Genomic DNA, 24767 nt, shown 5'->3' on the forward strand with positions numbered 1-24767 from the left:
TGGTGGTTAAATGGAGAGAGTAAATTAGGAACCAGGAACCTTGGATAAGAATTACGGCTCTGCCTTTGAGTGAGTCACTTAATACACATGGGCTTTGGTTTCTTCAGCACAGGACTAGACTTTTTTTTCCCCTAAGATCTTGACTAGCTCAAAAAGATGGAGTCATCTCTAAAGGATTTTCCTTTAGAAAAATTTTTAAATGAATGAGTTTGGTCCTTGTATTAATCTCTGACTCTCATTCTGACCATCTAAAATCAGTGAATACTGGACTATGTCAAACTTATTTTGTCATAAATTCATATTTACCTTAAATACTGGTAAGTTTTTTACACATAAAATCATTCTTGCCAAGTTTGTTTCTTCTGGAAAAATGTACTTTTCTCAGATCTATTTTAAAATTTTTTGAAGAGATAAAATAACCACAGTAATTAGCCCCTTCTCCTCTCTCCACACCCGCTCCCCTGTTCAACAGGTGAAGCAGTTATGAAAATTATTTTTTATTTATTTTTGAGAGAAAGAGAACATGAGCGGTGGAGGGGCAGAGAGAGAGGAGGACAGAGGAGGATCAGGAGAAGGCTCTGTGCTGACAGCAGCGAGCCTGATGTGGGGCATGAACCCACGAACCACGAGATAGTGACCTGAACTGAAGCTGGACTGAGCCACCCAGGTGCCCCCCAAATTATTTTCTAATTACTCCAGATTTCTAAATTTAGGATTTTAGAAAAGCCCTAATATAGAGACAGGGTTTTAATAGAGAGCCATAAGATGCAAGGAGGTTGAGTAAAGTGATTAAAAGACCAGAGATAGAAATTAACTAAGGAAAGAATTCAGCTTTAAAACTTCCAGTTCCAGTGAAAAGACTACTTTCACCTCTGCCGTTTTTTAGTGCCAGTTACCCACCCCAGAGCAAGAGAAGGAAGATGCAGACATGTAACAAGCAATCTTACCTCCGTGGACCTCAGTTTTCTTACCTGTAATATAAAGAGACTGAGGATAACTTGTTTTGAAAACTGATTAATTAGAAAGTCACTATTGTCAGAGGAGTTCTGTTGACAGATGATTTTTGTCCCCTTATTGAGTGTAAAAAATGAAAAAAAAAAAATACAGGCAAGAGTAGTAAGCCAAAGTTTCCAGAGTATAGGTGTCTTAATGCTTGAAACTGTGCTAGTAATTACTGGAACTAAAGCTCCAAGTTGGAGAAGACTATGCATGCATCCCGACCTTGAGTTTCGAACCCTTCTCCCCCATGTCACTGACAGACACAAGAGGAAAGCCAAACGGATCTGAGACTCAGGACTTGGTTCTTTTCATTTGGAGAACTGGACAGGTGATGAAAGTGCTTCTTCCTGTTTCTGGTTGAAAACTGAAGCATTTGCCAGGCCCACAGGCCAAGGCTCTGGGTCTTGCTTTTAATATTTTCTCTCCAAAGAGAACTGAAGATCAGAGGAACTCTTGTTGTTCCAGTCCCTGCCTTGAACTGTCAGCGGAAGACAGGTCAGAGGAAGAAGGATGCCTTAGAAGAATTGTAATTGAGGGCAAGAAAGCTAAAGTACAAATAATAATCGACACCTAGGGGATGCCCACCATTTCCCAAGTGCTGTTGGCAAGCTGCACAGATACCTTCTATTTGAACTCAGTGAAGTGCATTTTGTAAAAAGCTCAAAAAGGTTAACTAGGTTGTGAAGTTGCCTAGGGTCACAAAGATAGCAAATGACTGGTAGAATCATAATTTGAACGCAGCACTTCAGCCTGTAATATCCTGGTACCACAATGTCAATAATATATTCGCTCCCTAAGTTCCTATGAATGTAATCTTTTCAACATTTGTTAACGTAGGAACTTTTCGAATCTTATTTGAAAAAATGGCTTCTATGAAGAAAGAGATTTTCAGTTTGGTAAAGCAAGGTAGTTTTTGATGCTTTTGTTGTTGTTGTTGTTTTGCTTTATCTGTATCGTGAACAGTGATCCAACAAGTATTCATTCCTTTCATGAAATATATTTGTAATGACAGGGTTTCTGGAGAGGTTTTGGACTCTGAGGCTCTCCAGTGTATATGTTCACCCTCACTCCCCAAGTACCATCAATAGGAGGTTTTGCTAACAACATCCCAGAATTTATTTTTTACATTTGCCATGAACATTTGCAATTCTGAGTTGTACTTCAGAGCAATGACATTTATTATGCCACTTGAAATTTAAATTTTGTAGACAAGAGAAGAAAGGAAAATGGAAGCAATTCTGCAAGCTTTTGCCAGACTTGAAAAAAGAGAGAAAAGAAGAGAACAAGCTTTGGAAAGAATCAGCACAGCCAAAACCGAAGTTAAAACAGAGTGTAAAGACGCGCAGGCTGTCAGTGACGCCGAAGCTACTCAGGTTTAGTTTTGTTTTCACCCCTTAAGCACTTTCCAGTGAGACTGTCACACCTGGTTTAGTTGCATCTGTAAGGAATTCTGTCTAATGCTGCTCAGTGGCATTTTTCAAATGCTAGGAGATTTTAGACTTGAGATACAAGATCCTATTTGCTTTGTTTTTCAATAATAAAAATGTAATTTAGTATATATCAGAATTCAGAAAAACATTTAAGGAAATTAGCTCCTGAAATGAATTAATGCTTTTAGATTTCAGCTTCTCACTTACATAAACACAGTATCAAAAGTTCCACTCTGTTGTATTTTGAATTAGGAACAAGCAAAAGAAGAAACTGCTAGCAAGCCTGCCCCTGCCAAAGTGAATAGGACGAAACAGAGAAAAAGCTTTTCTCGGAGCAGGACTCACATTGGGCAGCAGCGGCGCAGACACAGAACTGTCAGCATGTGCTCAGATATCCAGCCGTCTTCTCCTGATCTAGAAGTTACTTCACAACAAAATGATATTGAAAATACTGTACTTGCAATAGAACCAGAAACTGAAACTGCACTAGCAGAAATAATTACTGAAACTGAAGTTCCAGCACTTAATAAATGTCCTACAAAGTACCCTAAAACAAAGAAGGTATGATTCTTAATGTAGGAACTGTTTTTAAAAACAGTGTCTTATGATGTGAAATAGATTTGTGTTTTTAAGATACATTCTGTAAAACCTCATTAGGAAACAGAGTAACACAGGTATAGTTTTTACACCTAGCAAACTTTTATTGTGTTTTTTTTTTTTTAATTTTTTTTTTTAAACGTTTATTTATTTTTGAGACAGAGACAGAGCATGAACAGGGGAGGGGCAGAGAGAGAGGGAGACACAGAATCTGAAATGGGCTCCAGGCTCTGAGCTGTCAGCACAGACGCGGGGCTCGAACTCACGGACCTTGAGATCATGACCTGAGCCGAAGTCGGACGCTTAACTGACTGAGCCACCCAGGCGCCCCTATTTTTTTTTTTTTTTTAATTTATTTATTATGAGAGAGACAGCGCGAGTGGGGGAGGGGCAGAGAGAGCTGGAGAGAGAGAATCCTAAGCAGGCTCTGCACTGTCAGTGCAGAGCCTGATGCAGGGCTCAGACTCACAAAACCATGAGATCATGACCTGAGCCAAAACCAAGAGTGGGATACATAACTGAGTAAGCCACCTGGGCAGCCCCACCTGACAAATTTTTTTAAACCAAGAATGAGAATCACAGAACTATAAAAATCAGTTAATAAAAATGCTTGCGTTATTGTTAATAAAAAGTTATATATTCAGTATATCAAGACGGCCTTTTTGTATTGTAAATCATAATGTAGTGATTTTAAGAATTTATCAAAATTGCTATTTTTGCATGCCCTATGTACTAAGTTTACACTTCTCAGAAACAACTGGTTTTACATGTTATCCTTTATTTTTTTTGTATTTCTTACAAATTTCACAGCATAGGTAAATAATAAAAATTAAATGTGAAGGAATTACTGATTGCCGTAAGGGAAGGGCAGGTTTAGATCAATTTGTTCATCTTTGAAAAACTGTCAGATTGAATGAGGCACTTATGAAACTATTCACCAAGGTAAATCAACCTGAGCTTTACAGCTCAGAAATAACAGAACATCCATATGAAGCCCCCACCCCCAGTGTAGAGTATGGTAGATTGGAGCAGAGATACCAAAGTGGTAATCCTTAGACTCTTTGGGAGGGGTTAGATCATAAATAGTAATTCTCGCACACTTTTATAACAAAATATTTTGAGACTTAATTTATCTTGTCTTTGTTCTTACCAAGTTCAGCACAGTTTGTAGGTAGTGTGAAGCCAGGAGAAATATATCAGTAAACAACCAGGATGAGCCCAGGAATGTACTTTCACAGTGAATCAGAGGGTTAGTTAGAGCTAAGATCTAAATACAGTTCTAATTGGAAGTCTGTACTCTTCCTTACAGCCCTTCAGATCTTGAACAAGCCAACACTTGCCTTATTAATGAGCAGTTAAATGTATGCTAATTATACTGGAATTAAAAAAACAAAACCAAACAATTAAGTTATTCTCGCCCACTTTGGAAGGACAAAAAATAACTGCACCTTTTCTTTGTAATTTGGATTAGTGAAAAGAAAAACTCATGGTTAAAAGAGAAGATACAAATAGGACATAATTCCTGCCTTTTAATTTTTAAGTGACTAAATTATTGTGGTGTTATCAATTTACTTAAATTCCTGACCTGAGATGTAGACTCTTATATCATATTTGATTCTCTAAAAAAGCCTCTCTTGCCACAGGTTTTGTTGATGGTATTCCCTTATTTAAAAAAAAAAATTTTAGCATTTATAATTTTGGAGAGAGAGTGGGAGTAGGAGAGGGGCAGAGAGAGGGAAACACAGAATCTGAAGCAGGCTCTAGGCTCTGAGCTGTCAGCACACAGCCCAGTGTGGTGCCCAAACTTGCAAACCACGAAATCATGACCTGAGCCTAAGTCTGATGCTTAACTGATTGAGCCACCCACCAGGTGCCCCTTCCCTTCTTCTTTTAAACAGTATACTGTTTGAGTACCGAATTATCATGATTTCTCCTAATGTAAAGGCCTCATTGAATTTAATAATACATAGTACTTATTCTGTGCCAGATACTGTTTGAAGAACTTTATGTTACTTAGCTCTTTTAATCCTTGCAATAACCCTGTTTGTAGAGCTAGTTTCTATTTTGACCCTTCTTTGACAGATAAGGATTGAGATGTGGAAAGATTGCATAACTTGACCTATGGAAAGGTCACGGTGTAAGTGGCAAAGCCAGGATGCATAATCCAGGCATCTGGGTGCAGATTCCATGTGCTTTTCTGGTTTTTGTTCTGGACATAACCAATTGTATAGACACTGAGGAAAAAAAAAGATACTAGAATGCTTATAATGATTATCTCTGGAAGACAGGATGTGGGTAAATCATTCTTTTAATGTGTGTTTATCTGTATGTGTAAGAATGTATTAACTACTTTTAGTACTTTTTTTTTTTTTAACAAATTACACTTCCAGTAAAAATAAAAAGGATACATTTGATACCCACATAGAAAAGATCGGCGCCCACACAGCAGACAAAATGTGCTTGTGCTGATAAATGTAATCCTTATTTCCATGCCCATTACAATCAAACTTTATTAGATAACTAAAACTAGCCTACAAGAAAAGTGAGTAATCGTTCTACTTTAGGGATCAGGCATATTCATGTTACCAGTAAAGTCTGAACTGCATGCACTGTCAATTAAAAAAATCAACAGAATTTTAAAAAGGATTATGTAAAATTTTAAATATTGTCAATGCCAACACCTCCCCCCTCCCTTTTTTTTTTAATGTATATACATTGGTCTCATCATCTCCTGGGGATTCTGATAGTCAATCAGGGTAGAAAAGCACTGCATAAAATCAGATTTTTCTAACAAACAGGTCATAGAAGCAGTAGCAAATCTAAATTCAGTGTTTTTGTGTGTTTATAAGATGGTACTGAATCTCTTAGACTTGACTCTTTTATAGAAGGTACCATTATGTGATTTCTTCCTGCAAAGTACTATTGTATAAAAAATTTTAGGAGTAAGACGAGGTACCCAAGGAAATGTAGAATGATGGATTGATTTTTTAGACATATGAATGGTTTAAATTAATATTTCATTTTGGATAATATATTTTCAGATTTGGGGTCAGAGTGTTCTATAGGAGCATCTGTATAACTGTAATTACATGTAGAATGATCCGGATTTCTCTTTTCTCTAGCACTTGGTCAGTGAATGGTTAAGTGAGAAGAATGAGAAGACTGGAAAACCTTCTGACAGCCTTTCAGAAAGGCCTCTGCGCATAACTACAGATCCTGAAGTGTTAGCCACACAGCTCAATTCTTTACCCGGCCTCACTTACAGCCCCCACGTATACTCTACTCCTAAGCACTATATCAGATTTACTTCACCATTCCTTTCAGAAAAAAGGAGAAGAAAAGAACCTACTGAAAACATTTCTGGCTCATGCAAGAAGGTAAACTGTTCTTTGGCTGTATAAATCTAGGATGAGCCAAGGCCAGTCTCCTTCCTTGCTGTCATTCCTGGCAGTGAAATGCTTTTAGCATCAGCTTTACATTTACAGGCTGTATGAACAGCTACAAACTGACTTCTATTCCTTTATTATGTATTTCAGCGATGGTTGAAACAAGCTTTAGAAGAGGAAAACTCAGCAATTTTACATAGATTTAATTCACCCTGTCAAGAAAGATCCAGAAGTCCTACAGTCAATGGTGAAAGTAAAAGTCCACTGCTATTAAATGATAGCTGTTCTCTTCCAGGTAGAATTTCTTTTCAGTACTGTTTTAGTGTGAAGAATGTGGCAGGATGTAAATGGTTTTTACAGCAAACATATTCTAGTTATTATGTACTTTATAAAAGCAGCATTTTTTTCGAGAGAGAGCGAATAAGCATGTGCAGGCAGGGGGGGGAGAGGGGGAGGGGGGGAAATCCCAAGCAGGCTCCATGTTACAACCCTGAGACCATGACCTGGGCCAAAATCAAGAGAGTCAGACGCTTAACTGACTGAGCCACCCAGGGGCCCCAAGAAGCATATTGTTAACTTTTTTCTGTCCTCTAACCTTTTAGATGAAGATAAACATGAAAACCTTCATTTGTAGTACTATGTATGTTGGGGTTTAGGGGTGAAGTTACGGGCTGCTTCTCAGATTCAATAGAACTCTTAGAATAAATCGATTAAATTAACATCTGTACTTGTAAGACTTCTTAGAAACTCCTAGGCCTGTAAGTCATTTGGCAAGATAATGCATGTTGTAATAGTAAAATTAACGCAGGGAGGGGTGGGGAGAGATTGCTTCATGTTAGTAGTATCTTTAAAAACCCTGAAATTGAGTTTGGGGGTGAAAGTCATCATAATTACTATTGTTGATGTTTTGATCTTTCCCAGAATATATTACAGATTGTAGCACATACCAGCAATATAATGTCTGTGAATTATTATTGCATCAACAGATTTAACTACACCACTAAAAAAACGAAGACTTTATCAGTTGCTAGATTCTGCTTACTCAGAAACCTCCACACCTACTCCCTCACCATATGCTACACCAACCCACACAGATATTACTCCCACGGACCCATCATTTGCCACTCCTCCACGGATAAAATCAGATGATGAAGCTTGTAGAAATGGTTATAAGCCCATATATTCGCCAGTTACCCCAGTAACTCCTGGCACACCAGGAAATACCATGCACTTTGAGGTGAGAAATTTAAATAGGGGGGGGGGAACCCTGTGGGATTGGTATTTAATAGCAACCCCCAGTGTACTGAGAGTAGAAAAAAGTTTTTAACAAACCAAATAAGCAGATATGGAACATTCACTTATGTGAATTTAAACTTTTACATTTTTATTTTTTTTTTTATTATTTTTTTTTTAAACTTTTTTTTTCAACGTTTTTATTTATTTATGGGACAGAGACAGAGCATGAACGGGGGAGGGGCAGAGAGAGAGGGAGACACAGAATCGGAAACAGGCTCCGAGCCATCAGCCCAGAGCCTGACGCGGGGCTCGAACTCACGGACCGTGAGATCGTGACCTGGCTGAAGTCGGACGCTTAACCGACTGCGCCACCCAGGCGCCCCTACATTTTTATTAAAATGAGCATAATGTTCATCTTATTTTGATACTCGGCATCAGACTGAATGGCTGTGTATATCAAATTGAGGCAGGTATCTTATGTGGGGAATGGAAATAAAACAAAAGAAAGTTTAAAACCAAAGTCCGTGTAATAGTTTGTTGTCATTTCTATAAATATCATGGATTTAATTTTTATATTTTAACTTCCAATTTTTTCTTTTATATAGAATATTTCTTCCCCAGAAAGTTCTCCAGAAATTAAGAGACGCACTTATAATCAAGAGGTAAGGAGTTATTCAATAAGGTTATTGACATTAGTGACCTTTGCCTATTATTATTTTGTTTAAATTATGAGGAGTTTTTAAAATAAGTAGTCTCAAGGTGTGCTTATTTGTGTAATTTTTTTTGTTTTAATTCTGTAAACAGGGATATGACAGATCTTCGACCATGTTAACACTGGGGCCTTTTAGAAATTCTAATTTAACTGACCTGGGTCTGCAAGAAATAAAGACTATCGGTTATACCAGCCCCAGGAGTAGGACTGAGGTCAATAGGCAGTGCCCTGGAGAAAAGGATTCTGTGTCAGACCTTCAACTGGGACTCGATTCAATCGAGCAGACTGCCTTACTTAAAACCATGGAACCACCTACACATGACAGGACTGATGCTACCAGCCAACTGGAATCTACTCACTCTGGACGGGGCACAATGTATTCTTCCTGGGTAAAGAGTCCTGACAGAACAGGAGTTAACTTCTCTGTAAACTCTAACTTGAGGGACCTGACACCCTCACATCAGTTGGAGGTTGGAGGAGGCTTCCGAATAAGTGAGTCAAAGTGCCTGATGCAGGATGATACTAGAGGCATATTTATGGAAACACCTGTGTTTTGTACTTCAGAAGATGGGCTTGTTTCTGGTTTCGGACGGACTGTTAATGACAATTTGATCGACGGAAGTTGCACACCCCAGAATCCACCACAAAAGAAAAAGGTTACAAATTTAACGATTTTAGTCCTTTTAATAGTGTCTTTTTCATACTACTTCTGAGGGTTATTATAGTTATGGGAGGCATTCATACTTAGTTATTCAAGTTCAATTTTTGATGTGTACATTTTAAACCTTTTCTAAATGCTCAATTAGAAAATGTTTACAGACAAGTAAAACATTCTAGTGAGCTGTGGGACATTCTTTAAGCATGGTTTCAGAGATTGAAACCTCTAGATGATTTATTTCACTGAAAGAATAACCACTTCCCAGCCAGAGAAGCAGAGTTGAATAATATTTGTGCTATTATCCTTATTTTACATGTTAGCAGGCAGCCCTGCTTCTTTCCTAATCCATAATATCAATAGTATTTAGACCACGGATATGAATATTTGTAAAGTATTCTATAGACACTACTTGAAGTTCCCTGATTTACCACCATTTGGTTGGCAGACATACTGAGACTGTTAAGAATGCCTTATCTCAGAGGAATGGGATGGACTACAACACGTATTTTCTTTGTTAATAGGCTTATTGCTTTGCAAGTCAAAAGAATTTTAGTGATGTGTGCTTTTAATTTTTATAACAGAGTCCAGTTGGCAACTTTGTGGGAAGCAATGTAGTATAGTGGAAAGAGCACGGGCTTTCAAGTAAGACCTAGGTTCGAATCCCGGCTCCAACACTCACCAGCTGTGTGACCTTGAGTGAGTGAGTTACTCAATTTCCTCATCTGTAAAATGGGGATGATAATATACCTATTTCATAGGGTTGTTGTGAGGATTAAATGAGATAATGTATGTAAATCATCTAAATACAATGCCTGGCAATATAATAGCCATTGGTAATTGTTAATTATTATTATTTGTTCAAAAATTATTTTACATAATTTTCCTAATGTAAATACAGTAATTCTCTTTAGAAAAAAAGAATAGATTGACTCTGACATATAAAACAAGAAAAAAAGATTTGCTTTTCCTTTTCTTGCTTCAGGTCTCCCTGCTAGAATACCGTAAAAGACAGCGTGAAGCTAGGAAAAGCGGCTCCAAGGCAGACCACTTTCCCCTGGTTAGTGTGTCCCCTCATGCAAGTGGCAACTCGAGCAGCAGCGGTGACAGCTGTGGCGGCAGGACCGAGAGCGGGGAGCAGGCAGAGAGCACCACGGGCCTGCCGTTACCGGCGCCGCCTACGGTTTACAGCGCTGCTTCAGAAGACACCAGCAATAACTGTCCCGTTAAGGAAGCTTCCGCCAGCGAGAAGAATGAACCAGAAGTTCAGTGGTAAGCCTGTTTCAAAAAACCTAACTGGTAACTTTAGAACTCTGGGTAGTATGCATGCCTATATAATTAAAGTAGTCGGTGTTCTTTATCCTCCAGTCAGGACCCCTTACATAGCTGGTTTTGAACGCTGCCGTGTTTGTAAAGACTTGAAGTCTGCTGTTCTGAAAAGCACACGCTTTTGTTAAGGAACTCTCTTCCTGTCTGTCATCGTTCCCCCAGTGCTAAGGAGATAGACGTCTGTGGTCCTACGTCAGAGAGATCCTCTTTGCTGATAGGGTTTTAAACCAGCTATGCATCTGCCTGTTTAAGGGTCCACTGTGCTTCCTCTTTGATAATTTTCACGTTTTTCATACAAATACTCATCTCCAAAGAACTTGTATCATAGTCAACATCCTGCAGTTTCCTTATACACCCTTGTTACCAGTTACAGAAAAGAAGAACCAACTTTAGGACTTCTTCAGTAGGAATAGAGGCCAGATATAGGTGGGTCTTGGCAAAGGGCAGAAGGGCTCATTCACGTTGTTCCTCAGTCCCCTTACCCTGAGAGCTTCCTGCTGTCAGACACAGGGTAATTTATAAAGGGTATGGGTCCCTGCAGTGACATTCTGGATGCTGGTATGTCACCCTTCAACCCCCTGCTCCCTTCCACCAAGGAGTTGCCTTAAGACAAAGGAATGGAGTCTGACTGAGCTCTTTAAATATATGAGGATAAAGAAAAGACAGGCTGTTTTCAAAGCTTTACACCTAAGTATTCTCCCAGCAGAGCAAAAGCCTTGGTCTGAGAGGACATGTTGACCATCCAGGACAAAGAATAATCTAGCTGGCAGTACCTTCCTTGAATTGACGGTATGATTTTATGTTCAAGGACCGCTTCAACCTCAGTGGAGCAGGTGAGAGAAAGGAGTTATCAGCGAGCGCTACTCCTCAGCGATCACCGAAAAGACAGAGATAGTGGTAAGTGAGCCTGTGCCTCTGCCCAAAAGTGGAGCCAGCTGACCACGATGTACCCTCGTTCTTTGCGGTTCTAATGTTGTCTTTGGGTCTGCTTCACCTCCAGGGGCAGAGTCGCCATGTGTCCCATGCTCACCGGGTCATGTTCCGTCTTCACCTCCATCTCATTCAAATCACATTCCCCAGTTGCAGCCCCAGGGCCCAGTCCCTCCTTTCAGTGAACTTATGGAAGGTCAGTAAGCAGAGGACCCATCATGATTATTGTTTTAAGAACCTTTTTAAATCAGAAGGGAGAGCGCCTTTATAAAAAGTTGGTTTGAATAGAATTGACATTGCTTTGTACAAAGTGTTAGTTGTAAGACAATACTGTCGCGCAATCTTACGTTTACTGTATAGGTTTCTTCTGCTTTACAGATCCTGACCCTGAAAATCCAGAATCCGTGACTACAAATGAATGTCCATCCCCAGACACTTCTCAAAATACTTGTAAAAGCCCTTCAAAAATGAGCAAGGTAATAAAATTGACCTTTGAACAAGGCTGTTCAGAAAAGTGGATGGTAATATGCATACGGAGATTTTTCTGCTGTATCAAGTATCCGGTTGTGACTTTTGGATACTTTTTGACCAAATGGTCTAATGTGCTCACTGTGCATCAGTAATTTACATTTTCTCCTAGAATTCCACCTCCCTACCCCAGGAAATTCAGTCTTTTCGTAGAATATCTGACCACTCAGTGAATGCCCAAAAAACAAAAGGTCAGGTGACACTCATTGAAAAGAAATGCTATTACCACCCTGAATCATGACATGGGGGGTGGTCTGACGTGGCAGTATCTTTGGAAACTAAAGATGAGGGATAGGAGATTGATTTTCTTTTTCCTCATACGTGACATCATACATATTTAAAACAGTTTGGGTTTATCATTAGGGTATAGGAATTTCAGTTTATGGAATTGAAGGTTATCAGAAATCTTTCAAAATAAGTCTCAAAAGCAGGTTTCATCGCTTAAGAAAAAAACGCAAATTAAATGTAAGGACCATTATTTCCTTAACGTGGTCTTAATAAAAATTAATCCAGGGAATTCAGGTTAACCTTAGTTATCAGAACTTGTTGTAGCCTCTGAAAAAGCTGGCTTTTCAATATCCCAAGCCTCTGTGATGGACTTCTCGACTCTATCTTCATTTATAAATGAACATGTAAATAACATTAAATACCACCGATAACAAACCTCAATGTACATAAAATATTTCTTACATGACTTGTTTCCTTTTCATAGCCTGGTTCACCGGGACCTGTACTTCCTGTCCAAGCACATGGGAAAATACTCACAAAAGCAGAGTCCCATTGGGAGGCCACAGTTACTGTGTCAGAAGCTGAGAACGGTGTTCACCTGAAAACAGAGCTCCAACAGAAACAGCTATTAAATAACACCCAAGCGCTTTCGAAGAATCCTCCTCCTCAGCCACTCGTTCGAAGCTCATCCGAGCAACTTCCACAAAAGCTGCCTTCTGCGCCAGTGAAGTTGCACTGTCCTCCGTCCCCTCACGTAGAAAATCCTCCCAAATCATCGACACCTCACCCGCCGGTACAGCACGGTTATCTCTCACCAAAGCCCCCCGCCCAGCAGTTAGGGTCTCCCTACAGGCCTCATCACGCACAGTCACCTCAGGTGGGAACCCCTCAGCGAGAGCCTCAGAGAAATTTCTACCCCGCAGCACAGACCCTGCAAGCCAGCACTCAGCAGGCGACCTCCGGAGCGTTATTTACACAGACCCCCTCGGGACAATCTTCGGCCACCTACACCCAGTTCAACCAACCGAGTCTGAACAGCGCGGCTCCGCCCCCTCCACCCCCTCCGCCCCCTTCTTCCTCATCTTACTATCAAAACCAGCAGCCCTCTGCAAACTTTCAGAATTATAATCAGCTTAAAGGTGGGCTTTCCCAACAGACTGTGTTTGCGTCGGGACCAAATCAAGCACTTCCTGGCACCGCGAGCCAGCAAACCGTCCCAGGACACCATGTTACTCCAGGGCATTTCTTGCCTTCTCAGAACCCCCCAATCCACCATCAGACTGCTGCCACCGTGGTCCCCCCACCGCCCCCCCCCACCCCCTGCCCCAGGACCGCACCTCGTCCAGCAGCCGAGCTCCCATCAGCAACACTCAGTGGCTCACGTGGTGGGGCCCGTTCACGCCGTCACCCCCGGGTCGCACATTCATTCGCAAACCGCGGGCCACCATTTGCCACCCCCCCCTCCGCCTCCCGGTCCCGCCCCTCATCACCACCCACCGCCCCATCCTTCCACAGGACTCCAAGGTCTGCCAGCACAACACCAGCATGTTGTCAACTCGGCGCCGCCTCCGCCACCGCCACCGCCACCTTCCAGTGTTTTGGCTTCTGGGCACCACACCACGTCCGCTCAGGCCTTACACCACCCGCCTCATCAAGGACCTCCACTGTTTCCTTCAAGTGCTCATCCAGCCGTACCACCGTATCCCTCCCAAGCCACACACCACACCACTCTGGGGCCCGGACCCCAACACCAGCCTTCTGGAACAGGGCCGCATTGTCCGTTACCAGTCGCAGGTCCTCATCTCCAGCCCCAAGGACCAAACAGTATTCCAACGCCTACTGCTTCAGGGTTCTGTCCTCATCCTGGCTCTGTGGCCCTGCCACACGGGGTTCAAGGACCCCAGCAGGCATCTCCAGTGCCTGGACAAATCCCAATTCACAGAGCGCAGGTGCCACCGACATTTCAGAACAATTACCACGGTTCAGGGTGGCATTAAAACGGACCCCAAAAACATTTTTTAAAATGTTCTGTAAGATAAACTGTATATTTCATATGTACCTGTTAAGGTACTTTTTAAAGCTTGTACATGAAACTTTGTATAAAAAAAAAAAAACACCAGTGCTCTTTCATTGTATTTTTCCCGTTTTTGCTTTTTAAAATTCCTTAAAAGATGTGCTGTTAAGCCAGTATTAGGTATCTTTATTTTGTAAGTGAACATTCCAGCTGTTTTTCTGGCAGTAGATTTGATGCTACATGATCTTTCAATTTTATTGTTGCAGTTAAATTCATTTAGTGAATGTTTTCTATATTATTTCATACATATGCATTTAAGTACACAGCTAAGAAATGGCACTATGAGGATTTTCATTTTTCTTCCTGTCAGCAGTTCTGTGAGTGCATCTTAGGTATAAAAAAAAAAAATGCAATACAGATTTTTATAGTTTGGTGTGGACATGGCTCATTTTGTTTTATCGGTTATTTGCGAGCAAAATGTAATTTAATGTATAGATGATTTTTAACGTCTCCCAACACACTGTAAATACTGCATTTCCTTTGCGTATATAACTGCTTACAGCTTTTCTCATTGGATATATAGCGTTGTACATATGACAGGTCTTTGCAAAACTGTGTGATCTTTGTGAGAGTAGTACAGTATATGGCCTTTAATTTCTTTTTTATTTTAAATATACTGTCACATTGAAGCACTGGTTGGGCATTTTAATTCATGTTAATAAATCACAATTATGTCAGTTTTACCAGATTGTCCTGTACAGCTTCTGAGATTGGAGTCTGTTCAAACAAGGGTCTTTTACAAAAAGTTAGTTTTTCAGATGTAGTTTGTAAGGAGCCTTCCATTTTCTTTAGCGACCACCACCTCAGCAGTCATCAGGAAGCAGTAAGGGGTTGTTCCTATGATGTCCCTACTTGTCACTGTTGCAGGAGCCAACTCACAGGAATCTGCTCTGCTGTGGAGATGCTGTGCACATTTACTTCTATCTGACATCGTACAATGTGAGCCCGTATCATTAAAGCATCACACGTGATACAGTTAGAGCCTGTAAAATATGGAGTAGTTGACCTAAAAAACACAAATATCTAACTTGTACACTTTAGAACACGCGTGACTGCAATGTCCTGATTAATCAAAATTATCTCTAAACCTTAAATTAACATTATCTAGCTCTATAATATTCAGGGGAAAAAAAATACGAGTTTTTAAAAGTTTGTTTTGGGTGTACAAAAGGAAAAGGAAGAAGGCGTTACCCTTAGAGTTCTCAAGTGAAATGAAAACAGCCTAACGAACATTTTGCTGAAATAGGAAATGCTAGTTATTTTGGAAAAATAAATTCTGTCTTCTGCCTCTGAGGAGCATTAGTTAGTAATGACACGAACGCATTTTTCCAGTTTTCCCTAGTTGGCATAATTTGGCACAGCACAAAAATTCTGTGTGCTAGAGAAACAAGTGAACAGACTAAAAATGACTGGATAATATCTGGCAGTAATGAAAGTCACATTGTACACTTTTAACTCCCATTTCTTTTTGAAAATCAGCTAATAAGGGCACACAGAGAGCCATGTTTAGGGCTCAATTCTAATCAACTTCAAGTTTTAAAAGAACTTAGGTCAACTTTGCCCTCCTTGACTTTAGCAAACAAAATTGTACTTCCCGTATTCACTAAAAAAACACTTGTCCAAGAAAAACATGGCTCTACATCACCCAGCCCAACGGTTTCCAAGAACAAAGGTTAACTATTAGCATAGCGAACAGTATTATTCAAACTCTTTAAAGGACTGTCCTCCTAAGGATTTAGGATTCCTCAGTTATAAATTGGCCTACTACACAAATCATGTATAGAGAAACTTTTCTATGAACTGCAGGATCTTGCATAATTCCTCGACTCCTCGATGAAGGACACACGGACTCCCAAATGCTGTCCTCTACCAAAATTTCATTGAAGTCATAAAAAAAAAAAAAATGGACAATTTAAAAGCGGAATTTAAGGAATAATCCCAGCTGTGGATACAAACTGAAGTTATCTGCCCAAGGACAGTGGTTTCTCCTGTTAACTGTTACGTATGATCCAGGCACAGGAAGAAGTCAGTCAGTAAATTGCTTTTCACCTAAAAAGTCTAGGCTTTTCTGAAGCTCCTGTATCTGTTGTTTTTTTTTAAGCCTTTGGGCAGTTCTAATTTCCAGCCAGACAGCCTCTCATCTGCTATCACCATGTATGTGGTCCACTGCTTGTCCTTCTCCATGAAGGCCTGATGTGGACCAGAGGGGAAAAGCAGGACGTTCACTAGAACGTCCGAGCCGGCTGCAGTGTTCCGTATAACCAGCGCTTCTCGCTCGGCTTGTATGTATTCTTTAAACTCAAGCCACCAGGTTCCCGCCAAAAAAAACATACTATACCTAATACAAACATATATTCCTTCTAGAACATTTTTTTTTTTTTTAACATTGTACACCAGTTAGCCTCTTATTAGGGACAGGTCTTTACAAAATTCATAACAATCTAGTTTATTTTCTAACATGAGCTGCAATTGCATTAGACACATTTCATTCCAGTGTGCTATAACCCTGATACAAATTCTTCAGTTAGGGGAAGATGAAGACATATACTTTGTGGTTCTTGTAAGAACGGATCCTACGGAAACTGTGTCTGCAGCAACCATCCGTCGTAGAACCTACGTGGTAACCTACAGCCTCCTCGGAAAACCTCAGCATGCACGTTTCGTAAGTGGTTCTGTTGCACCTCACAGCGGTATGTGATTACCATGCTAACTCCTAAAGGACTGTGTCTTGTTCCCTCACAGTGAAAACTGGTAAAAAGAGAGAAGAAAATCTGCAATGCTCAAACACTATGTCACTAGTATGGATTTCATGGAACACAAAGAGGAATCACTGAAATTCTAGGCAGTGAATCTGTACTACAGCAGCTCTTCGAAAGCCATATTCTACTCTTACAACACAATGAACGATTTCCGTGTACTAAGTAAGCCTTAATGCGTGTTGTGCGACTACATTTCCTGCAAGAGGAATGTTGATACTTCCTTTAGTTTGGGTCACACTGCACTAAAAGGAGAGCACATGTTTGTTGATTCTATCACTTCAAATATAGGCCAATGACCAAGGCAATGTCTGGAAAAAAAAAAAACCAAAACACTTTAATTTTTAAGACAACCGCAAGCACCTCAAACAATGGATTATTATTACAACACTTGTTATCTTTTCACAATCTAGTTATTGCAAAGGCATATGGATAAATGTTAATGGACAAAGTCAAGAAAAACGAGGCACCTTAATGAATGTAAAATTTTTAAAAAACCTGACATTCAACCCACTGACTTCTAAAAGAGGCTAAATACACCTCTGTAGATTACATTCTAAAATCGTATTGCCTACTATGGTTTGTGTCCTGGATTCTAAAACTTTAAGGAAATGCATAAACAAAATTGTGTGCAACCTGCAAAGGGAAAATCATTTTCTCAACTTCAATACATGGGAAGACAATGAAAAAGCTCAGAAAATTGTTACAGCCACGCATATAACTGCCTATGGAATGAACGTGATCCCTGTTACCTCCGAGATGTTAGGGTCGTGCCCACTGCACCGCTAACTGTACATATCACACCTTGGTTTTGGAGAAACACAAGTAAGCTTTTCCAAAAAAGAAAAACTATATATATATACATACGTGTGTGTGTGTGTGTGTGTGTATACGTATGTATATACCTACGTGTGTGTGTGTGTGTGTGTATATTTCTAATTCCACACACTGCACATGGTTTTTGTTGTCCGATTTAATCTATGTAGAGTTTAACTTACAGTGTTTGGAGGAGGCAACACCACATGGTACCAGGCCATCACATTTTTAAAGGGAAATTGCTCTTTTTCCTTAAAAGTACTTTTAAAAATACGCAAAAATATGAATGAGAGTGCTAAAACTATAGTACGTATTTTCGAATGAAAGCAGGTCTTTTCTTGCTTTAAAGTGCCATATAGGGAATGACATAACTCAGAGCCACTTTGTTTAAAATCCAATGTAAAAGGGCTGTTATGGAATGAAAAGTCTGCATAGCTCCTGGGAGCAGTTCAAGTCCGCTACATGCAACTCAGGCTACAAAGCACTCAAGACTTGGTAGCTTTTCTGAAATTTGAGTCCCCATCCCATATTTAATGGAAATTAACATTTACAGGGTGCATTTACATACACTATAATACAGGAATGATGTCCCTTTGCCAGAAGATAAAATTGTACATTTCCTTGCTATTTCTTGGTTCCAACTTGATAATTTCTTAAGATTGTAAATTATATAGTACTCAGCTAAAATATTTCTTCATAAATAGTTACAAAACCTGCCAAAACACAAGGGGGAAAGTATTTTTCGCTCAAAAAAAAAGACTGACATTTGAATGTCACACGAGAAACAATGCTTAGAGACATGTTATTGTTTCCAGAAGAAAGTGGGTCAGTAAACTACTAAGCTGAAGACAAAGACTACCTTTCCCCAGGATCACAGTGCACAAAAAGCAGAATGTCAAACAACAGTACCTCAAAGCAAAATAAAGGTCTGAGGATGAAGCCAGCTCGCTTGTAATCCCGTTAGAGAATGAGAGTCACCGTTTAGGTCCAATGTACTGGAAAACATTTGCTAGCTCAGAATGCTCTACTGGTAGGATCTGCTAAGAATTCAACCAAGGATGCCGAAGGCATTCGCCAGCCGAGGCTCGTTTTTCTGGAACCATTTCTAACATTGGGATCAGGAAATCTGTAAACTGTGCAGCATCTTCGTGGGGCCAGCCATACTTTTCCACAAGGACATCAAAGAGGCTCCAGGGCTTCAGCTTGGTGATATGCCGCAGTTCTCCTACGGGGAAGAAACAGGCAGTGTCAAGGAAGCTCCACACGCGCATTTCCCGTTGGCGGTCCGGCCAGGTTTTCAGTGAAGCGGACACCTACCTGCCCAACACTAGGCAACACCAAAGGCCGGCTTCCCCCCAAGCAGTGACCATGAAAGGTCTTTGTGGCCGTGTTATTTTGCGTAAGCTTGACGAATGCAAACAAGGGGTTCACTGAAAGGGGAACAGTTCGTTCTAATCAGTTCCAGGTTTTTTTTAAGTAAGTAGAGGTGCTGAGTCCCCCAGGATGGTTTTTTTTTTTTAAGTTTATTATTATTGAGTAAGCTCTATAACCCAACGTGGGGATCGAACTCAGGACCCTGATATCAAGAGTCACAGACTCCACCGGCTGAGCCAGCAGGGCACCACACCCGGAATGTTTTCATTTGCAAAGACTGACAAAGGCACTCTCCCTCCAATGTGGGATCTTCTGCAATTTGTAAATTTGCTTAGAAAAAGCTGTAAGAAACACACTACATAAACTCCTTGGACCATTATTTCTGCATGTGACCATGCAAAGAAAAAGGGAGTCCTTCCGTCTAGAAATGTGCTGTCGAAGAGAAGTTTCTTGGATGGCACAGGTGTACTTTAGCTCACTAATCCAATATGGCAGCTGCTAGCTAGATGTGACTACTGAGCCCTGGAAATGTTACCAGTGTGACTGAGGAACTGAAGTTTTAATTTGTTTAAACAGCCACAATTAGCCACTGGCTCCTATACCAGACAACACAGCTCTAGAGGCCAAGGTGAACCAAACACCACTCAATTCCACACGCTGGCTGTAAAATCTAAGAGATCAGGACATCAAATCTTGAACATGTGCTAGTTGCACCACAGAAACCGTAGGTTACGAGGAGCCCCAACCAACACAACAGAACAACCAACGATCTAGTAAATGGTCTGAAAACTAGGACAGCCTTTTTCATAATAGGAAAAAAAGCTGATTTAAATCAAACTGCCAAAAGGTCAGGATACATTTCATTAGGATTAATTCCTTTTCTCTTCCCGTTAGAAATGTTGACAGGACGCGCCTCCCCTGTAGGCAGAGAGGCCTCCCCTGCGGGTCGCAGAGACAAGGAAGGGCTGCCCGGGGCCCGCTCCCCGCTCCCCCTGCACAGGCACAGCTCTGGGCTCAGAGCGCTGGCCGGTCCTGCTGAGGCAGGCACCCCACATGTAGCCCCACGCGAGGGCCAGGTGTGCTCTCCTCTTCCACTTGCTCTGTCCACCCACCAAGCCAGGCGTCTCACGGTGTGTATTAAGAGATGCTTCCTTACTAGGTCTTCTCAGGAGGCCTGGTCTGTTTCACGCATTTACGCATCTCAATTTAGACCATTCTCCTCTTTCTTTAATCACAAAGAAAATAAAAGAACGTTACAGAAAAGTACAAAAACAGAAGGAGGAATGACCTGTAATCCCACCCACTAGGATTTTTTTCTCTCGGCCTCCACTCTCTCTTAATTACATTCCTGTGAACCGGTATGTCTACGGAGTTGCAATCGTCACGCGCACCAGATCTGAGATAAACAGAACTTTACGGAATGTTTCTTGTTGGAGGGATGTTGTGCAAAGTAAACGGAGGACGGAGTTCGGCATGGCTTACAGACTGTAGGTCAGCTCTGTTTTGGGGAGGGGAGTAGAGAAAGGGCCATCTGAGAGGAGAAAGTGTTCCCTCCTGTAGAAGAAGACTGTGTCCATGAGAACAGAGTCTGAGCAATGGCTCAAAGCTCATCCCCTTTAATCTGGAAATTCCAGCTCTGGAAATCCAGCCTAAGAAAATAAACCCTGGCACCACCCTCCCAATCCCCCCAGCCCCCACCCACCCACCCAGTACGCATACTTGCAAAATCACAGGTGCTCAGTGACAGGATAACCGTGGTTACAGAAACAAACCATGATACATCCACCTGATGAATACTATTTCATATTACTTGGGAACATGAAGGGAAATTATATGGCCCAGCGTCTGGTACTAAAAGAAGAATAGAAGAGAATGATCACAAGAGTAACCTTCAAAGCGCCCTTCAAGATGGAAAGCAGGTACCCCCCCCCCCCCCAAACAGCAGCTTTGTTAGAAGGTGGCTTCTCTCTCTGCATCTTCCGTAATACAGCTCTCCTGGGCTTACAGAGACCGTGGAGCTCACCAGAGCAAGGTTTGCAGGAAGCTAAGAAAGTTCACATGGAACATTCCAAAACGTGTCCTCTGGAAGGGGGAGAGAACTTCACGGACCTTCATCTCTTCTGACCTGGAACGAACACTCCCCGAGGTTGCAAATGAATGTAACAGCTGAGAAGCACAGTCCTATCAGAACATTGAGGGATCTATTTCGGAGGGAGCCAGTTTAAAATCCATCAACAGGCATGAAATTAGGTTCAATCTTCCATGAAAAGAGAGAAGCGTTACCACAACAGCCGCCTTAAAATCTGCATAGTAACAGTGATGAGAACAACACAAGCTGAAAGGCCCCGAAAATCTATTTATTCAGACCTAACTAGCTATAAACTGATAAAAACATTTGCAAAGAACTGACTGGAACACCTAACACACTTTGACCAGGTAATCAATTCCACACACAAAAAAACCTGTGGGCGAAGACGCTGTCTGTAACGCGAGCATATGCACCAGGCACAGTAACCCTCAGGTCCGATCGGTACACGTGCCCGACACCGCTACCGTGACAACCCCGAAGTGCCACCTCGAAGAAAAAGCATGTGCCTTATGGAGACAGGTGGAAAAACTGATGCCAAGAAAAAACACAGGAAATAAACTTGCCTAGGCCCTATGATTCCATATACAAACTCTTAGGCTCAATTCAATAAGAAACAAGTCTCACAAATGGTTGCTAAAGGCTCTTTAATAACAAGCCCTCAACTCCCAAACGTGCACATCCACCGCTAGGACAGGCTCGTCCCATGAGCAGGGACCCCGTCCCCTCCCCAGCTCCAGCCTCGTGAACGGCCACCTCTGCTACCACAACTCAGAATACAAAATGAAATAAGAAAACGCTTGAGAGACTGTTTTTCGCTATCTGCTCCTATTGTACAAGTGGCTCCTGGACAAGTTAACAAATTTTTACCTTGACAACTTCTCTCTCAGGCAAGTATACCAAGATATGTTCCACTACAACACATTCTGCAAAAAACCAGACACTTAATAGTGAAAGACTTTACCGTTTAAACCGTCTCCTTCCTTTCCTTCCTAAAGAACGCTGAGTACCACTTTGTCTTTCCTCGGGAGCCCAGCCCAAGGCCAGATGGACGACCCTGCCCTCAGCAGCCCCTCGTGCTCCTAATCCCCCCTGGGGGCAGAATCACCTTGACAGAGCCCAGGAAAACGGACAGAAACAGGCCCCAAGGGAGGGCTCCTTCGCCTGCCAAGTCAAGGCTTTGGGACCTGCTACTGTATTTGCCAGGCCCAGATTATCAGAGTGCTTTTTAAGGAAAAAAGTTAAGTACTTCCATCAGACTTCTCCTGAATATCATTTTAAGTGATCTGTGAGAAGGGAAATACTTTATTTTGTTCATTGAAATTGTAATATTCCAGAATTAAGCATATAAGCATATAGGAGACTATGAGGGAAATCCTTGTACTGTATTTCAGGGAATACTGGTAACTAGAAAATAAACCATGATACAAAATAGATTCAGATAAATTTCACGGCATATATAGATAGGAAACCTGTCCACAAATACTGGTATAAGCAAGACACAAAACTAGAAATTTGAAGAAATTCCTACAAATTTGTAGGTCAATATCTGAGTTCAGTATCTGTATAAGCCTTACCCCCAACAAATACAAAAATTAACTCAAAATGGATCACAGCCCAAAGCCTAAGAACTAAAACTATAAATTCTTAGTAGAAAACAGAATAATCTCTGGGACTTAGAAGCAGGAAATGGTTTCTTAGATGTGACATCAAAAGCACAAATAACAAAAACAAGTAACAAAGGAAAAAGTAGAAGACTGGACTTCATCAAAATTTAAGTTTTATACTTCAACTATCACACGTGATTTAAGAGAAGTTAAAACAGGGGCACCTGGATGGCTCAGTCAGTTAAGTGTCCAGCTCTTATTTTCGGCTCAGGTCATGATCTCACAGGTTGGTGAGACTGAACCCCCCACTGGGCTCTGTGCTGACAGTGCAGAGCCTGCCTGGGACTCTCTCTCCCTCTCTCTGCCCCTCCCCCACGCAGGCTCCCCCCGCCCCTCTCTTTTTTCCTCTCAAAATAAATAAATCGATAAATAAAGTTTTAAAAAAGAGAGAGAAGTAAAAACAGGTCCATCCACAAGTTTGTACAATAGTCACAGTAGCGTTATTCATATGAGCCAAAAAGCAGACACCCACATATCCATCAACTGGTGAGCGAAGCAACCAAACACGGTCTCTCCACACATCAAAAGCAGAGTACAGACACAGGCACCCACGAGCATGAGCCCTGAAACACTGGAACACATGGAAGAAACCATCACAAAGTCCACACACCGTAGGATTCCATCTACATGGAATGTCCAGAACAGAGAAACCCAGAGAGAGAGAAGACCAGCAGCTGCCAGGGGTCAGGGGGAAAGAAACCAGAATGAGTGCTAATGGGCAAAGGATTGGTTTCTTGTCGAGAATAAAAATATTCTGAAATCAGACAGTGGTGACGGCTACATAATTCAGGAACATTCTAAAAACTACTCGATTGTACGCTTTAAAAGGGTGAATTGTACGGTATGTAGATTACATCTGAATAAAGCTGGAACAAAAGCTTAAAAAACTGGAACAAACCTTAAAACAAAGTAATAGCTTTAAAAGAACCCCAACACTGTGTTAATGCACGCAGTAAAAATACACACTAATCATGATAAACGACAGGAATGTGTGGGATGAACTAACTAGAAGTGAACACCTGAGAGCAATAATTTCATTACTTTTTCTGCATCATATGCTCAAATTCAAAGTGAAATGATTAAAACGCTAGTTTCAGACTTATGATCAGCTGTGGCCTGTGGTCTGTTATTTTCCAAAATGCCTCTGGGGTGTGCCCACTGTCCCTCCAGTCTGCCTCCAGGGCACCGCACCATCCCTACCGTACCCTCCCGTCTTGCACCCCGACCCTAGCAGGGGAGGGCCTTAGACCACGCAAGCCTTCAAACAGGGCCATGTGTGCGGGCGTGCGGGTGCCATGAGGGCCATCCTGGGCCAAGGGGGACACAGTGTCACCTGCTTCTCGCTCTCCAGAAAGGAGGACTCAACACAGGTTCATGTTTCTAGTCTGAGGTTGTTTTCTGTGACTACTGGGCACCGGGCTGTGGGGAATCCCGCACCAAACAAGACAGACCGGGGTCCTGATCTCACAGAGAGTGCTCACAACTCAGAAGTGATGCTTAAAGTGAAACTGTATTAAAACGTGTATTAAAGTACACGTTTTAAAAGTTTTAGACTCACTAGTGTGAAGAACCTTTTCTAGTCATTTGCACAGGGCCCGGCTCATGGGGAGATCAGCCCCACGCATCCCCAAGGTGGCCTCGTGCCCAAGCCTGGCACCTGCCACCTGCCTGTGCAGTCAGCAAACCGCGGTGACCAACGGGTTTCGCCACCTGAGGCCTAGATGATGAACGGGACAGCGCCAGCCTACACGGGCCCAAAGCCTACGGCGGGCTTCGCTCTTCACACAAGTAAGAGAATCTGTTGATGTGGGGGATTCTGGAGGGGAGTTGAAATCGTTCTAACAAGTTTCATCTCAAACACTAAAAACGAAGACTGCAGAACAAAGCCCTATCACAGGGGGCGTGTCGGCATTGCACTGCAAATGCTCTGCACGGGCTTTCTTGTTTTCTTTTTTTTTTTTTTT

General features: G+C 41.6%; 2 protein-coding genes across 14 annotated transcripts in view; one reads left to right on the forward strand and one right to left on the reverse strand.

Moving 5' to 3' along the window:
- KMT2E (lysine methyltransferase 2E (inactive)) overlaps window positions 1-14172 on the forward strand; it is a 100808-nt gene extending 86636 nt beyond the window's left edge. Inside the window, 13 exon segments of the mRNA XM_086696886.1 lie at window positions 2208-2372; window positions 2682-2990; window positions 6149-6403; window positions 6563-6707; window positions 7399-7649; window positions 8254-8310; window positions 8453-9016; window positions 10001-10287; window positions 11153-11241; window positions 11345-11470; window positions 11653-11750; window positions 12515-13336; window positions 13338-14172. Coding sequence (XP_086553012.1) covers window positions 2208-2372; window positions 2682-2990; window positions 6149-6403; window positions 6563-6707; window positions 7399-7649; window positions 8254-8310; window positions 8453-9016; window positions 10001-10287; window positions 11153-11241; window positions 11345-11470; window positions 11653-11750; window positions 12515-13336; window positions 13338-14027 — 3858 coding nt within the window. The 3' untranslated portion in view covers window positions 14028-14172.
- Window positions 14173-17170: 2998 nt separating this feature from the next.
- SRPK2 (SRSF protein kinase 2) overlaps window positions 17171-24767 on the reverse strand; it is a 260630-nt gene continuing 253033 nt past the window's right edge. For 11 of the 13 annotated variants that reach the window (XM_086696896.1, XM_086696900.1, XM_086696893.1 and 8 more), the window contains one exon: window positions 17171-18901. In XM_086696896.1, the coding sequence (XP_086553022.1) occupies window positions 18717-18901 (185 nt within the window). In that variant the 3' untranslated portion in view covers window positions 17171-18716. The other 2 variants (XM_086696894.1, XM_086696889.1) reach the window with 1 other exon arrangement.

This window comes from Puma concolor, chromosome A2, assembly GCF_028749965.1.
Source record: "Puma concolor isolate L17-30 chromosome A2, mPumCon1.1.hap2, whole genome shotgun sequence".
Taxonomy (NCBI): domain Eukaryota; kingdom Metazoa; phylum Chordata; class Mammalia; order Carnivora; family Felidae; genus Puma; species Puma concolor.